The following is an 18,545-nucleotide window of genomic DNA, read 5'->3' as shown; positions in this document are numbered from 1 at the left end:
GGGCTCCAGAGGCCCAGCCAGAGCCTAAAAGTCAATTAACAAAGGTTTTAACCACAAGGGCTTCTCCCAATCAAGGGAGCCTCCCGGAAGCTAGTACCTCCTGGGAGGTTAAAGGATTCAGCCTTCTTCACTCACCACGTGTAGCTCTAAGAGAGAGATTTAAGAGCAGTCTCACCAAGGTCTCAGGTCCCAGGTCCCAGGTCCCAGCAATGAACAAGAAGCCCTTCTCCAGCAGAAGACCTCTGACTCACTCAACTCTCTCTTTTTAAAGGGGTCTCTTATGCATCACTTCCTGTGCCTCCCTCCTAGTTTGCGTGTCCAATCACAACAGACACTTCTCTTAGGACTGCCTAGGGGGCAGTCAGTCGATTCTGATTCATTACCCACTCTAGTGGGTTATGGACCTCCCAAAATTGGAGATGTTCTCACCTTTGGTTATTAAATCTATTGTAGATTTAATCTAATTATCACAGGTGTCTAGTCAGGACTTGAGATATCTTTATTGTGGGGAAATCCTGGTGAGAAAACTCCTTCTACCAATGAAGATTGGCAGATGTTCTGAAACTTACAGTCTTAGAGAGTTGTCTGGGCCGCTTAGAGGTTAAATGACTTGACCCATGTCAAATGGTTAATAGAATTGGGACTTACCACTGAGTCTGCCTGACTACGAGTTAGACTTTCCGTCCTTTGTACTATACTTCCTTAATAAAGGCTAAAATGATAAATTATTTAATTTTGTCTTTCTTTAGTGCTTAGTACAGTGCCTTGAATAGAGTTGTCACTAATTAAATCCTTGTTAATTGATTGATTTACCTCCCAGATAAGTAAATTCATTTCCAAGACTTGTTTTGTCTTTTGTATTATTTGATGTTACTTAAATTAGACCTAAATAGTTTGTGTTGGCAGTGTCCTAGGTGAGGAATGCTTAAACACATGATTAGATTAATAGCTTTGCTACATTAGTCAAGCATTTATGAAGTGTTTTACCATGTGCCAGGCACTGCTAAATGCGAAGGATATAAAGAAAAGTAAAACTATAATCCCTGCCCTCAAGGAGCTCACATTCTAATGGGGAGGAGACAATGTTGCAAACAGCTGTGATTGTAAAAGATGTATACCAGATAGGTGAGAGGTGATATATTCACATGTCATCTTTACAAACCGAAGAACTAGTTTCATTATGTTGACTGACAATAATGAAATGGCAAGTAAATTGAGGTCAGAAAATTAATTCAGATTCTGATCTCTGCCATTAGATTGAAAATTTGCATTCAGTGTAATAAAGCTAATTTGGATTGAATTAATCTGATAGTTCTTACAGAAAAAATAATATAGAAATTCAATTTAGAGTGAAACTACATATTTCATGCCATATAACTCTTGAAGTGCAAAAATTGAAGTGGAAATCTTGAGGAATCAATATTTTTGTCAATAAAGTAATTAAAGCAACACAAAAATAAGTGTTGTATTTGTTCCTATTCTTTGAGGAAAATAAAATCATAGGTATAATGTTTTCCGTAATCATCTTTACTAAAGTACAAAAACAACACTATTCTTGAACTCTTGGGAAGACTGATTATTGTACTTAGGTGACCATTGTATTGGAATGAAAATGAGGGCCTTAACAACTTTATTATTTATTTTTTGGATGTTGCATTATCACTTAAGTACAGTGATGCCTTGACATAACCAGCACTTAAACTCAAGCATTACACTTGATAGCATTAAATAGCTAGGAACCTGAAAGCAATCGAAAAAAACCTAAAATTTTTGAGCAAGAACAAAGTTTTGAAGATCAAAGTAACAGTGATACAATTGGTTAGTCTTTTTGGCAAAAGGAACAGAACTAATTTTTTTATCTTATTAGTGTTATTAAAGCCATTTCCTGACAATAGCAAAGCAAATAAGAAATGGTAGCAACAAGAAAAAACAGACAAAAAAGGAAAAGTGGTCTGAAGAAGAAAAATAAGATTTAGGTGACAAAAGAAGTAATCAATATTAGAAATGGTGACATTGGGAGGGATTGACAGTTGTGAGGGGGAAAATTGATAGTGAAGACCATCAGTTAAGAAGATGGCATCTGAGAGTATAATTGAGCTTTCTGGACCATGGCTTAAAGCATAGGAATGGTGAACCATGGATGGAGTGTGTCTAGAATTTGTGATAGAGAAGCAAAGGAAGTCTGAGCAAAGTTTTGACATCACCCTAGATAATAGGAAAGACTATTCCAAAGGGTTCAGAGAAAGAGTAGGGAGAATTCCTGGACTCAAATTCTGTCAGCCCAGGTGGGATGAGAGTTGTTCAAGAATAAAATTCTGAAAGCAAACAAACATAAAACAAAAATGAAGAGGAAATTGTTTAAAGAGAATAATATGGTTATGTAGGGAATTCACTGACCAACCTAGAGGGGTTTGTTTTTTTAAGATATGTACCAAAAAAATAAAACAAGGAAAGATGTATAAAAAGTGTGACACAATTATATGAGAGTAGAGTCAATAGAGATAAAGCTCAGGATGATCCAGGGTTGGTGAAGAAAGTGAAGGATAATTGAAAAGTGTTTTTTTTTTGTTTTGTTTTGTTTTAAGCCATACTGGGAAAAGGAGCAGGATAAAAGAAAGAATCGAGCTGCTACTTGGGATGATGAGAACAGTAACTGACAACAGACTAGGCCAATCTTATCTGCAAAGGAGAATGAGCTTTAGGACAGAATAAGAATGGTTTATAGGGAGTTGATACTCAAATAAGGAAGAGAACTCCTACCTGCCTTTGAAATCATTTCCCAGCCCAGGGTACTGAAAGAAGGGGTCGATGGAATCCCTGAATCACTGGTTTTAGAAAGATCTTTGAGAATTTGAGAGAGACTAAGGTAAACTGTGTTCTGAAGCTGGAAAAAAAGAGAGAGAGAGAGAAGAGTGAAGTATACAAACTTTAGAAAAAAGAACTCAACTGTAATTCCTGATGAAATTCTAGGAAGGAATACTAAAAGGTTCATTAGCGAAAAGAACATAGTGATCATCAAAAGCCCCTGTAACTTCATCAAGAGTCATAATGCTAGGTTAATCTCCTCTCCTTTTTTTGATAGAGCATCCAGAGTGATAGATTAGAGCGAGTGCAGATAGAATTTACCTCTGTTTTAATGAAGCAGTTGGGTGAATTCAGAACTGTTTGAATGTTCACACACAAACAGTTCATAATCATGGGTCTTTGTCAGCTTAGAAGGACTTATCCAGATTACCCTCAGCATCTGTTTGGCTCTGTACTGTTAATTTTTTTTTTTTTAACCCTTAATCTCGGTGTATTGTCTCATAGGTGGAAGAGTGGTTGTACTGTTATTTTTAATCAAGATCCATAAGATCTTAATAGAACATTAGGCCAAATCTAATAAAAAAAGAAATGTAATAATGCTTAATGTAAAGTCTTATACTTTTTTTTTTAATCAGCTTCACAAGTACATGATGTGGGAGTCGTAGCTAGATAACAGTTGGACTCAAATAGATCTGAGGATTTTAGTGACCTATATGAATCAACTGTGTGAAATCAACAGATTACTAAAACAATCTTAGGCTACATTAAGAGGCATAATGCCCAAGACATTTCTTGAATGTCATATAAGCTAAAACCCTGAGCAGGAGAAAGAAGGAAATGTGTGCCGTGTAAACCAAATCTCTAACCATCACCTTGACCATCATCTGTCTTCAGACCCTAATGGAGACAGCCCAGGACCATGACTGTAAAGAAGTGGCAGTAGCATCTGCTTTGTTGCTTCACCCTAAGGGCCATGGGACATCTGGCTTGTAGCCGAGACTGTCCGTTTGTATCATCTCCTATCATTAGAACAGGAACCCCTAGAGATCAGGGACTGTCACACTTTTCTGTTTTATGCTTAGGTAGACCTTAGCACTGAGCTTTGCAGATAGTAAGTGCTCAATAACATTTTTATCTATTCATTCAAGACTAGATATCTGCAATATTGTGTTCAATCCTGGATGCTCCATTTTAGGAGGATACTAATTATCTGGAGAGTATACAGAAGATGCTGAAGTGCTCTGAGATAATGCCACATGAGGGTTGGTTCAGAGAACTGGGAATAGTTAAACTGGAAAAGGAACTGGCAAGGGCAGCTAAGTGGTTCAGTTGATAGAGAGCCAGGACTAAATATAGGAAGACCTGGGTTCAAATGTGGCCACAGATACTTCTTAGTTGTGTGACCCTGGGCAAGTCATTTAACCCCCACTGCCTAGCCTTTACCACTCTTCTGCCTTGGAACCAATACACAGTATTGAGCCTAAGACTAAAGGTAGGCATTCAAAAAAAGAAGAAGGAGAAGGAGAAGAAGAAGAACTTGAGGATACTCAATTTAGAGAAATAAGACTTAGCTGAGACAAAAATAAGTATTGTATTTGTTCCTATTCTTTGAGGAAAATAAAATGATAGGTATAACGTTTTCTGTAATCATCTTTACTAAAGTACAAAAACAACACTATTCTTGAATTCTTGGGAAGACTGATTATTGTACTTAGGAGACCATTGTATAAGAATGAAAATGAGGGCCTTAACAACTTTATTATTTATTTTTTGGATGTTGCATTATCACTTAAGTATAGTGATGCCTTGACATAACCAGCACTTAAACTCAAGCATTACACTCGATAGCATTAAATAGCTAGGAACCTGAAAGCAATTGAAAAAGCCTACCCATATATGTATCAATAAAAAAATTTTGAGCAAGAACAGAGTTTTGAAGATCAAAGTAACAGTGATACAATTGGTTAGTCTTTTTGGCAAAAGGAACAGAACTTTTTTTTTTTATCTTAGTGTTATTAAAGCCATTTCCTGACAATAGCAAAGCAAATAAGAAATGGTAGCAACAAGAAAAAAAGAGACTGTCCCATTGAAATGGAATTAATTGTGTTCAGCTTGGCTTGGAGAACAAACAGCAGCAATGGGTAAAAATTTTAGAAAAGCAAATTTAGGCTAAGATAAGGAAAAAATGCTAGGTGGTGCAGTGTCTAAAGCACCAGGTCTAAAGTCAGGAAGACTCATCTAAGTGAGTTCAAATCTGGCCTCAGTCACTTACTAGCTGGGTGACCTAGACAAGTCACAACAGAAGAAAAAATACTCTAAAAGTAGAATGATCCCAAAATGGCATAGGTTGTCTTGAGAGGTGGAACTTACATTTATATAATGCTTTTAGGTTTGCAAAACACTTTTCTTAATACAGTCATGTGAGATAAGTATTGCAAATATGATTATTCCTATCTTCTAGATGAGGAAATTAGATCTTTAAGAGCTTATTTAGCTTGCCTTTGTCCACATGACTGGAAAGCATCTTAAATGAGTCTGCAGCCATTCAGTATTTATGCCAAGCTCTGTGCTGGAGTCTGGAGGACACAGACACAGAAATGAGACAGCTCTTGTCCTGCTTTCTTTGAGGAAAACAACATGTACAGATAAAGCATATAGAAATATATATATATATACATATAATGTAAATATAGGATAATTTGAGGGTCAGGGAAACATCAAGAGCCGAGACACTTAGGAAAGGCCCCAAGTTAGACGTGATATTTGATTGTTTGCATGAGAGCCAAATCACCTGAAATAAATCCAGAATGCTGTCTGCTATAATAAACTGTCTCAGGAGAACCAATGCCCAAGAAGCCAATGAGAGAAGTGATTGTTTTAAGGAGGGTATTCTGAAGTTGAAAAGAAGGCAGAAAAATGAAGTCTTGGAGAAGGCTATTTAATTTGATGTTTAGCTGGCATCTGTTTCAGGTGAGTGGTAAAAATAGAAACCAGAGTGCAAAGGAACAAGAAGTAGGGAAATGAAGGCAATGAGTTTGGAATATTTACCCAAGAATTTCTGCAGTAAAAAGAGATGGGACAGGAGTTTTATAGGGATCCATACATGTTTAAAGACAGAAAGAATCAAAGAAAAGGAAAGACCAAAGATTCTATGAAGAGGATAAATGAGAGAGCAAAATCTCCTAGAATGTAGGGAGTGATGTGACAAGCACGGGTAAAAGAATTAGAGTTGCTAAGGGAAAGAACAGCTCTTCCTCTTGAGATTGGAGGACAGCATAAGAAGGTTGGCACAAGAACTTGTCAAGATGGCATGAAGGGCAATGAGAAGTCCTCAATATTATTCTTGAATTAAGGAAAGTAGAAAACAAGTCATTTCCTGAGAGTTAGGAAAGATAGGTGGAATTGAGGGTTTCTGATTCCAAAGAAATTTCCCAAGTGTAAAATTTTGGAATGACTGTTGTATTTTAAGGAATTGGCAAAAGGAGAATTTAAAGATTTTGCTGAACAGTTTCTAGAATAAAATTTAACAGCTTTAATTTATAGTAAGGTGGGTCTATTTGATTCTATGACTGCCACATGCAACTAAAAGCAAAGAGTAGGACAATTGAAATGATCCAGAGTTTAGGATTGGCAGAAACAGCATAATAGAAAGACAGAGATATACATTGATATACAATGGTATACAAGTATACATTAATGCTGGTATAGACAATAGGGAAATAAAAGCAGAACAGGAAAATAGGCCCATTCTGTGTGTACCCCTGAACAGATATTATTTATTTTTTGCCAACAGAATTACCTCCTGGGCTGTTACATATTTATCATGTGTTGTGGTGGTCACGTTTTAATTCTATTTTTTACCATTATGGAGAAGACTTTTTCTGTAGCCCCTTACAATGGCTTTAAACTATTTAAAGCCCAAGTAGACACAGATATAAAATAATTGCTGAACAAGACAAGATGGAGAGTTGAAAAACCTATAAATTAGGGTAGATAATTTGTTTTTAATCTAGATTCTTTTATATTTAAGGCTGGAAGTTTCTATTTATACTTCCTTCCTTGGTACAGTCTTTTATTAGTTTAAAAACCTTTGAGATCATTTTTAGCATTTTAAGTGAAAGACTGCTATTTGAGACTTTTATTTAGATTCTTTGTTAGTCCAGACTAATTTTAGTTAATTTTTTTAAAGCAATTATGAACCAGAAAAGAATGAGCAAGAATTCTCTTATCAGTCTTCCAGACAGAAAAACCCCACAACTGCTGGGTTTTTTGTTTTGTTTTGTTTTGGGTTTTTTGGTCTTTGATCTTATCATCAGATGTGAAAAAATTTGTCCTCCAGTATCAAATAGATTGGTGCATTTGAACTTGAAAAAAATCAAATTTATTGGAGTCTTAAGTAGCTTATTTCATTGGGTATTCATTGGCACCCTAGAGAACCAGACTGATGAAATTCATGAAAAGATTTTGTCAGTCAGGCAGTTCATTCCTAAGCATTTCTTTTCCGACACCTCCTAAGTTCCAGGCCCTGTGCTAGGAATTGATGGCACAAAGAATGGAGCCAGCCTTGATCTCAACGTTTACATTCTAATGGAAGAAATAGCATGTGCACAGATAAATGTATGCCGGTTAAACGAATGGGGAATTAATACAAGGTTGTTGGAGGCCACTAGCAACTTGGGGGATTGGTAATGACTTCATTGAGAGGCTTCAAGGAATGGAAGGGTTCTGGAAAATGGAAGTGAGAAAAGGTGCATTCCAGGCGTGAGGGACAGGCAGTATAAAGGCTGGAAGTGGAAAATGGCATGCCATGAGTGACTGAGACATAATCAGTCTAGTTGAAACATGGAGTTCAGGAAGGGTAGTAGTGTACTTTAAAGGTAGAAAGATGGATTGAGGCCAAATTGTGAAGGGCTTTATAAGCCAGACAGGGATATCCATATTATTCCAGAGGCAATAAGGAAGTCAAGGAGTTTATTGAGTAGGAAATGTGATCAGATCTTGAACTGAAGAAAATCCCCTTGTCCGCATATTAAACAGGTTTTACCAGGTTGCAAGAACTAACCAGGCAAGGTTTGACTTGTTAAATATGATTAACAACAAACTAGAGTTTTTCTTTAAATAAATAGTTCAATGAAATAATGAATTTTAACCTATATTAACTTTCTAAATTTGATGTTTTACATGAAGGAGAATGATGTTGGGAAATCAGAGTCTATTCAGCTGACCATCCTAGAAACCAGTATTCCCCTAAGGAAAAATAACCTCACTAGGTCCAATTGTTTTGGGGAAAAGGGAACATGAAGCCTTTAGAGTTCCTTGTGTAGTTAGAATTTTAATCACACACATACACATACACATGTTGCCACCCAAGATGTGCTTCAGCTTTTCCAAATTAGTCTACAAATTCTTTCTATTCTCTTTGGCTAATTTCTGTTATGGAATTTCAAGTCAAGAGCCTTATGGACATTTGAATATTTTGTCAATAGATCTGAGCAAATAATCCTGAAAATAGTTATTTTATAGTTATTATCAAATGAAGAGGCAGGGGTACTTTTGTAGACTTAATTATGATAGCTAAAAATAGACTAAAAATACAGAAGAAGGGAATAATGCCTACTGTAAAAGTTAAAAAGGGAGGTTGCCAAATTGCAATAATTACAGTTAAAATTATGAGGCTGTTAGTAGCTTTAACAATTTAGTTTAATTGAAGGGGGCAGCTGGGTGGCTCAGTGGATTGAGAGTCAAGCCTAGAGATGAGAGGTCCTGGGTTCAAATCCGGCCTCAGATACTTCTTAGCCGTGTGACCCTGGACAAGTCACTTAACCCCCATTGCCTAACCCTTACCACTCTTCTGCCTGAGAAACAATACCCAGTATTGATTCTAAGGTGGAAGATAAGGATTTTTAAAAAACAAACAAACACGTTGCCACCAGTGCAAGAGCAAGCTCATTCAGCAAGAGACTGAATTCGAGTGCCTCCAGAGTGAGAGTGTGAATCAGAATGTCCCATTTTGTGCTGGGACTTACCATATAAACATTTTTCTTCCACCCACTAGTTCTCCCACGTCATATCTCAGGAAACAATCATAGTTCCTTAATTTGTCTGGCACTGTCCAAGGGGTCAGTACCTGTGGGATCAATTTCCTGTCTCTGAGGGTGTGAACTTTCTTTCTGTCAATGATAAAGGATCTTCAAGTTCCTGACTGATTAAGTTAAAAGGGAGAAGAATTCCAGGTTCCTGATTAAGTTAAAGAGAGAGAGAGAGAGAGAGAGAGAGAGAGAGAGAGAGAGAGAGAGAATGTTAGTTTCCTTTTAACACTACTTATATATTTCATTTATTTATTTTAAGGTTTTATTTAATTTCTGCATAAGTTTTCTGAAGTTATATGATCCAAATTTTTTCCCTTCCTTCTTCCCCTTGCCCTCCTGGAGCTGGCAAGCAATTCAGCCTGGGTTATACATGTATTGTCTTATTTCCATATTATTCATTTTTGTTAAGCAAATAATCTTATAAAACCAAAACTCCCAAACATATACCCAAATAAATAAGAGATAAGCCATATGTTTTCAGCTGCACTTCTACTCCAACAGTTCTTTCTCTACTCCAACAGTTCTTTCTCTACTCCACTCCAACAGTTCTTTCTCTGGAGGTGGATAGCATTCTTTTTCCCAAGTACCTCAGAATTGTTCTGAATTGTTTTATTTCTATGATTAGCAAAGTCTTATCACATTTGATCGTTCAACACATTGATCAACACATATTGCTGTTGCTATGTACAATGTTTTCCTTGTTCTGCTTATTTCACTCTGCATTGGTTCATATAGGTCTTTCCAGTTCTTTCTGAAATCATCTTGTTCATCCTTCCTTATAGCACAACAGTATTCTATCACCATCAAATACCACAATTTGTTCAATCATTCCCCAATTGAGGGACATCCCTTTAGTTTCCAATTTTTTGCCACCACAAAAAGAGCAGCTATTAATATTTTTTAACAAGTAGGTCCTTTTTCCCTTTTTTATGCTCTTTTTTGGACATAGACCTAGTAGTGACATTATGTGATCAAAGGGTATGGAGTTTTATACCCCTTTGGGCATAGTTCCAAACTGTCCTCCAGAATGGTTGGGTCAGTTCACAACTCCACCATGTATTAGTGTCCATTTTGCCACATCCCTCCAACATTTATCATTTTCCTTTACTGTCATATTGGCCAATCTGATAGATGTGAGGTCATACCTCAGTTGTTATACTGTTCATTTCCCTAATCAAGAGGGATTTTGAACATTTTTTCATATAATTATTGATAGCTTTGAACTCTTCATCTGAAAACTGCTTGTTCATATCCTTTGACCATTTGTCAATTGCGGAATGGCTTATATTCTTATAAAATGGACTTAGTTCTCCACATATTTGAGAAATGAGACTGTTATCAGAGAAATTTGTTATAAACATTTTTGTATCTATATATTTATTCTCTTCCTTTTTAACTTGAAGCCCTGGCAAAAATTAAGGCAAAATACTATCTCTAGAAAACCTGGATCTAGACTCAAGATATTACGGAAAGAATATTTGGCTTATCAGGAGAAAGGGGAATCATATGGTCAGCCTAAAAGTTGATTGTTTCCTTAAAGGTTTTCCTTAGAGTGGATATCGACTCAAAATTATGAAATGCTTTAAGGCTTATGAATCATTTTCCCCAAAATAGCCCTCTGAATTATTACTCCATATAGAAGAGTTAGGATCATTCCTTTGTTTTCCCAGATGATTTCTCTTTAATATGCTTAAAAACAAAGCTTAATTCATTCAGACTCCCACCATCTATATAGGAGGGTTGGTGTTTCTCATATTTCTTTCCTGGATCAATTTTGAGGTTCGGGTATGTTTTTGAAGCTGTTTGAGATGTTGCTAGACATGGATGCATCTTCTGAGAACATAGTAGTATTGGTGGTAGTAGTAGTAATACTAGCTAGTTGCATTTACCAACAGCTCTCAAGTTTGTAAAGCATTTTACATATATTATCTTTTATTCTCACAACAATCCTTTGAGATGGATGCTATTACTATCTCCATTTTTACAAAAGAGGAAATTGAGGCTGGGAACAGTTAAATGACTTGAACAGAATGACCCAATTGTTTTAGTATCAGTGGCAGGATTTGGATTCTGATCTTCTCATTCCAATTCCAGCCCTCTCTACTTGACACCACTGGTTGATTCTGCCAAATCTGCTATGCAGCAATGTCTGCTTTTTAGAAGAGCCATTATGGGTGAGAAATAGCTATTAAAATCCAAGAAATCAACATGGATTAAAATTTATAAGCAATAGAGGTAGCCAAATGCAACTGATAAGTCAAGCCAGGCATTTTAAAGTATTGATTTAGAAGACCTTGTAACAGGCTTATGATTAAAATTGTGTTCACCCTGTTTCTCTCCTTCACTAGAACATGAATTTTCTTAACTTCTTGTGAGGGCCATAGAGGGATCAATTATAGGTCCTAGGAAATTAACATTTCAGATTGCTTGTGGTAAAGAATTAAGTTGGTGTAATAATACAGATTAGAAAATGAATCAGGAGACCTCAGTTCTCATCTAGGCTCTGCTTTGTCATTTGAAAACTGAGAAAAATCAATGATAGATCAGTAGTATCAAACTGAAATAGAAGGAAGGGGCCACTAAACCATACACAAGGGTCCCTGCAACTACATATTGATTTATAGAATAGAATATCTATGCCAGATCTATGGGAAAGGAAGGAATTTAAGACCAAGCAGAAGAGAGAGAACACTACAAAACGTAAAATTAATAATTTTGATTATATTAAATTAAAAAGTTCCTGTACAAACAAAACCAGTGCAACCAAAATTAGAAGGGAAGCAATAAATTGGGGAAAATTTTTTATAACACAATCTCTGACAAAGGTCTCATTTCTCAAATTTATAGGGGCTAAGTCAATTGTACAAAAAAATCAAGCCATTCCCCAATTGACAAATGGTCAAGGGACATGAATAGGCAGTTTTCAGATAAAGAAATCAAAACTATCAATAAGCACTTGAAAAAGTATTCTAAATCTCTCATAATTAGAGAAATGCAGATCAAAACAACTCTGAGATACTACCTCACACCCAGCAGATTGGCCAATATGACAGTAAAGAAAAATAATAAATGTTGGAGAGGATGTGGCAAAATTGGGACACTAATACATTGTTGGTGGAGTTGTGAATTAATCCAGCCATTCTGGAAGGCAATTTGGAATTATGGCTAAAGGGTTTTAAAAGAGTGCATACCCTTTGATCCAACCATGCCACTGCTGGGTTTGTACTCCAAAGAGATAAGGAAAAATACTTGTACGAAAGTATTCATAGCCTCACTCTTTGTGATGGCAAAAAATATTGGAAAATGAGGGGATCTACTTCGACTGGGGAATGGCTGAACAAATTGTGGTATATGATGATGATGGAATACCATTATGCTGTAAGGATTGATGATTTGGAGACTTTAAAGGGAAGACTGATATCATTGAACTGATATGGAGTGAAATGAGCAGAACCAGAAGAACATTATACACATAAAGTAAAACATTGTGGAAAAAATCTAATGTAATGGACTTTGCTACTAGTAGCAATGCAACAAGCCAGGACACTCCGGAGGGACTTATGTAAAAGAATGCTATCCACATTGAGAGAAAGAACTATGGGAGTAAAAATGCAAAAGCAAAACATATGACATCACTCATCACATGTATATATGGGTATGGGGCGGGGGTGGAAGGTAAGGAGAAGGAAAGAAAAGTAATCATGTAAACATGGGAAAGTATTTTAAAATAAAAAAAAAATTAATCATGTAGCCATTTCAAACTGAAAAATCCCTACATGTTGACTTAGAAAACCCACACATTAACATCTATATTCTATCCCATTTTTATTTATTTTATTAAATATTCTCTCCCTCCACCCTCTCAATATACATTTAATCTGGTTCAGTTTGCTCTCTGTTTCCCACCTCTGGACTAGAAGGTCTCTAAGATCATTTCCAGCCCTGGCATTCTCTGTAATCCTCTATCCCCCATGAAGTCCCAGGCTTTTTCCTAGGATTTGGGGACTTGGAGTCAAAGATCCATTTCAAATCAGCTCAAGAACTGATTGTTAAATTTTTAGTGTGAGCTTTTTTGTTGTTGTTCTGTCATTTCAGTCATATCTGACTCTACATGACCCATTTGGGGTTTTCTTGTCCAACAGACTGGTGTAGTTTGCCATTTCCTTCTGCCGAAGCTTTTACACCTAAGTAATCAGCACACACTACAAATCAGAGCTTGTCTAGACTTAAAGTGAAGGAAAAAATGTTAATACTGTAATGCAAATTAAACTTAAAAGCTATTGTGGGCACATTTCCCTTTTCCTTCCCCTCCAAGAGCTGATTATTAAGCATTTTCTAGCATATTGCTGTTTATAATGTCATTTGAGAGTTTCAGGCTAAGCAACCACATAGAAGAATGCATTAGCTTCTACAGGAATATACACAGAAGCAGCATTATGTATTGTAGGAAACTGGCCTGTGATTTTCTTTTCATGGGTTCTTAGTCGAAAGAAGCCTTAAAAGTAATCCCTATTCACTAGAAATCAAGTTATCTTTAATAGGAAGCTTAGGGTAGACATAAAAGGAAAAAATTTGGGAAATTTTGATCTATAATATCAATTCATCCATGCCATATAGCACTAAGTTCTAGAAGAGAAAACTAATCAGCTATATTTTCTAAGATTAAAGAAAGCCTATTAGTACCTTTCATCCCTGCATATTACTATGTGCCCCAAATTGTGGTCAATTAAATTTCATTTGGGATGTTAGTCTGATCATTTTTATTAGACCCATCTCCCTTAATTAGTTTTCTAGGTATCTTGACAAATTAAATAATTAAGGGAGGCAGCAGATATTATGGAAAGAACCCTAGACTTTACGTTAGGAAATCTGAATTCCATTCTTAGCTTTGGTACCTGCTCTCCAAACCCATTTCTTTATCATTATTAGAATGATGATGTACTCGTACCACTTGCCATACTATGTTATGGAATGGGGGTGGGGAAAGCACCTTGCAAAAAATTAAAGCATTGTATAGATGCATTGCTCTGACTAATGGATTTAGTTTCAAAATTAGTAATATCAAGTGAGTTATAAAGTAGAGAGAAATATGAGAGACATCCAATGCAGAGTCCAAATTGAGAGGGGCATCCTTATAGTCAGGTGAGGGCTTTCAGACACTCCTATTTGCAATTAGCATTGCACCAAACCTTAGGTCACTAAAGAGCTTATTAAATGATATCCATTATCCCTCAAAGGAGTTGCGCTTATATATTCATACAAGAAAACTTCTGAGAATGAAGAAATAAATGCCTTTTCAGACTGATACGTAGTTGGATGGACAACCTTGGGCTTATCCACCAGTATATATTTCTTGTACAGACTGCAAATAAGTGGTGATCTGGGCTTCAAACTGATCCAAGAAAGACTTGCCTTTGGGAAGCTATAGTTTTTACTGACTGCAAGTTTTTCCCAGAAACAAAAATCTCATCTTTTTAACACCATTATTTTTCCAGAGATGTTATATGGCTTTGCCATGGAATATTAGAGTTTGCAAAAAATTGGAACACAGGTATGTGGTGGATGAGAACAGGTTAGGACACATAACAGAATTAAGTAACAGAAGCAATATAAAGGATGTCATCAACGAAAGTTGATGTTCCAAAAATAGTCCCTGCTCTCTAGAAGGCTGATTGGTGGATTGTTTGAGTTTGGGAAATCTGAGTGGCATTGAGGCTACTTCAAATTTAGAGAATTCAGGGGGGTAGGGTGCACGAGGCTGCCTCAGAAGGGACAAGCCAGCCCAACTCAGAAATAGCAGGTCAAAAGTCCATCGCCATAAGCAGTGGAATCAGGCTTAGAGTGGCCTTTGCTTAGCCAGCCTAGGCAAGATTGCATGTGGGGAGGAGATCATGTGCTTAAAATGAGGAAAAACCAACTGGTAGACAGCTCTCATATCATCTAGAGAATGTGAGGAAAGCCCTTGGCATATTGAGAGGGCCCCTCCCCCAAGTGATGAATTTATGGGAGCATATAAACAAGGCTGGCATAGAATATTCAGGGAATGACCTTCATTCCTTCAGGGAATACGTGTAAAGAATCAAAGGTCTGTTACAGAGAGGGACCGTAGATATTCATTGTCTTATGATTTGAGCCAAGTCTGCAGTCTTAGACACTTCCTCATTTGGGATCTGAGTGACAACTGTCAGAGAATTGGGTGATTTGGGTGACCTGCATTCAAGACCTAACTTTGCCACTTTCACTACCTTTGTGACCTTGAGCAAGTCACATTCCCTGAGATTCCTTCCAGTTTTAGAGCCTCAGAACTGTCTAAATCTGAGCACCGGGGGTGTCACATATTGCCCTAAAATCATAGTATATACTTGAAAAACATTAGTTTCATTTTTACTTCATTTTGTCTGTTTTTAGGTTATTTCTTTAAAAAAAAAAACCTCAGAGATTAATATGTTAAGAGGAAAAATTAGTAACAAAAGTGAATTTTTATTTTTGATAAAGTATTTCCCTCTTACCAACTCTGAATATGTGCTTATCCCAGCTTTAACAATATGAAATTGGCAGCATTTTTATTCATTTCAGAAATAAAAGCACTTTGAACATATGTCCAAATTCATCTTAATTAATGACCCATCCTTGTATTAGTAAAAATTGACCATTTGTTCCCTTATGTAATAATCAGAAAACATACAGAGTTCCTTAAGGTCAAAATGACCTTTTAGAATATTCATCACATAGTCAAATCAGGAAAAGCCTGGAATACAACTTTTCATGAAAGGAGCATTGAAAATGTAAGTCTTTGTGTTAGAAAACCTTCAGCTGAAAGATGACCTAGACTGTCAACCTATGAGATAACATATCTACTTCAAAAATGAGGGAAAGAATTGGTCTAAAAAGTGTGCTAAACATAATCTAGAGAAAAGCTCCCCACAGGTTGATTTTTAAGCTCCCAATTATGTTTTCCATTCCTAAGCATATATTGCTTTTTTTAGCCATGTGAATTCTGGATTCAGCAGTGTTAAGTCTTTTAATATACCTACTAGAAACTGAGGCAGGGTTTAGAATCCTGCAAAAATACTGAGCTAAAATACCACGGGAGGTTTCAAATGGATAAGTTTCTCCATTAAATTGAAGGTAAAAACAAGTGTTTTACACAGAGTTAACTGTTTGCTTTCCCAAAAAAGTATTTTTTTTGTTTGTTTTTTGGTATTATACCTCCCAACCCCACTAGAATATTTCCTTGTAATAAAGAACAGGTGAGCAAAACCAATCAGTTCAGATCTGATATCCAAAAGGAAATGTAACATTCTGTGCTTGGAGTCTCCCACTTCTCTAAGAAGAGGAGAGAAGTGTGTTTCATCATCTGTCCAGATTGATCATGGCTTTTAATATGAATTCTACTACTGACAATAGTGTTGTTTCATTTAATTTATTGTAGCTTTTGTGTGTATTGTTTTCCTGGTTTGCTTTATTTTTTTAAACTTCCAAATAAATAGAGTGTTTTCAGGATGAGAACACTGTATACCCCACCCGAAGTTCCACTCTTGTGTGGGTTTGGGAGGATAGCTCTGTAGAGAGGATGGAGAGGGAGGAGGGTAGCAGAGATTGGGCTTTTTCCACCCTTTCCCACCCACTTTCCAGTTTCCATCCACTCCATACTTTAGCTTGAAATGGAAACAAGAGGCTGAGGTAGCACTTACCAGCCAGTGGTCAGCCTGTTGGGGCTGCCTGATTTAAGCTCGCCAGAAAGAATTTTGGAACCCACCAGAAACAGACCCATAACATGTTAATGCCAGAACAGAAAAGGGTTTAGGTTAAAAGATTAATTTTTTTTTTTAGACTTTACTTTCCATCTTAGAATCGATATTGGTTCCCAGGGGCAGAAGAGGAATAAGGACTAGGCAATTGGGTTAAGTGACTTGTCTAGGATCACAGAGCTAGGAAGTATTTGAGGTCATATTTCCACCTAAGTCTTCCCTACTTCAGGCCTTGTGCTCTATCCACTGTGCTACCTAGCTGTCCCTAAAAGATTACATTTTAAGATAGCCCTTAAAATTATTTTCTGTTCTAGTAATCAGTTGCCTTGCATAAAACTAGCCAAGGAGCCCAAACTACATACCCATTAGGGGAACTTAACAGAAAAAAAACAAAAACAACATTTTTTGCTTACTTATAGTTTAATTTGTTTGTTTCAACTTTGTTAAACAGTAGAGCTTTTATTTCTTATTTTGTATGCTTACTAGATTATTTGCATTTATTAATGGTTTTCAATGGATAATTTTAAAATGTATACTAAGATTTAATTTCCCTTCCCAAAGAGTAGAGCTCTTTTGTTTGTAAAAGCTAACGCACTTAGTTATTTATCTACTGGGTAGAGTTTTGGAGAGAGGCAGACTCCACTTGGAAACATGATGGAAGGCATTTTAAAATTAATTAACAAATTGACATTTGAGGGTGATTTGTTTTCCCTTGAAGGTGATAGATTTTTTTTGCCCCTAAAGTCATCTGTGAAAAGTCATCAATAATGTTGACTAAAAGCACTCCTCAGCAAGGCCCCAAAATCTGTTGTATATCATTCCGTCACAAGCCAGATTGTCACTACTTATTGAAAGCTGTTTCCAGCCTGTCAGGTAAGTTTGGTTTTAACTGCTTTTTTGAGTGCCAAGTAGATTGCCATTAATGGTGGCTGACATTTTGCAAGTGTATTACCTGCATTTTTTTTAACTACAAGTTTTGTTTTGTTTTGTTTTGTTTTACAGAGTTGTCTTGGTTCAACTGGTGCCTTCCTGGGTCATGTTTGCTCAGTCTGCTCCTCATTTTGTGCTTCAGGGAATCCTATGATAGACTCTACCTTGATGTTGTTGTTTCAGTCTGAGAGCCCAGACTGGGAGGGATTTACAGAGACTGGCCATCACTACAGCATACCAGACATTTGCTTGGAATTGCACAACTAAATGGAGGGGGAAGAGAAGAGATTAAACTCTCGGAGATTTTATTAGGGTACAGATTTTTATTTTTATGTTTATTTAATTACTACTAGGTAACAATAATGCAGGACTTGAGTGGTAATAGATGATTTTTAAATATATCTGTTTGACATACAGATGCCTGAATCTTGGACTAGAGGCCTGCTCTCTTTAAAAAAAAAAAAAAAAAAAAGCACTTCCCAAAACAGTTTAGAGTCCATTTTTTTACAAGTTCTAAATTACTAAGTGATTAAATGTAGTTATAAGGAGGAACTAAAGGGTAATATAGGTTCAGTTTCCTCTGCTATCAAAGGTTCCTTCCCTGAGTCACTGATCAGAATAGGAAAAATGCCAGTAACTTCTTTAGAAGTTTAAAACATGTACCAGATTTTCATATAAAGTGGCCAACAAATGTATAAATTAGAGTAATTACCTAATTGTACACTACTTTTTTTCTAATAAAACCATTTCTTATTTGACTCTTTATTTTTAATTAGGCCAAACCCCTTCAGTTGCTTCTAGTATACTAATCCAAATGCTAGCTGTTTTCCAGCTGCACCTGTAGTTTGACTCTGCCTTCTAGCACGTGTCATTTTATCTTTGATTCAAACCCTTAGTTTTACTTTGAAATATAATTTTGCTTCCCATTCTACTCTAAAAAGTGATTTTTTTTAAACTTCAGATTTCCTAA

The 18,545-nt window shown here is 36.3% G+C and overlaps 1 protein-coding gene across 1 annotated transcript in view; it reads left to right on the top strand.

Moving 5' to 3' along the window:
- Positions 1-18,015, top strand: part of SLC49A4 (solute carrier family 49 member 4) — a 127,457-nt gene extending 109,442 nt beyond the window's left edge. The window contains exon 9 of the mRNA XM_044670047.1: positions 17,648-18,015. Within this exon, the coding sequence (XP_044525982.1) occupies positions 17,648-17,763 (116 nt within the window). The 3' untranslated portion in view covers positions 17,764-18,015. The remainder of the gene's footprint in view (positions 1-17,647) is intronic.
- The last annotated feature ends 530 nt before the right edge of the window (positions 18,016-18,545 follow it).

Source organism: Gracilinanus agilis, chromosome 3, assembly GCF_016433145.1.
Source record: "Gracilinanus agilis isolate LMUSP501 chromosome 3, AgileGrace, whole genome shotgun sequence".
Classification (NCBI taxonomy): domain Eukaryota; kingdom Metazoa; phylum Chordata; class Mammalia; order Didelphimorphia; family Didelphidae; genus Gracilinanus; species Gracilinanus agilis.
The sequence above is the reverse complement of the archived record's forward strand: the minus strand, read 5'-3'. Positions and strand labels throughout refer to the sequence as shown.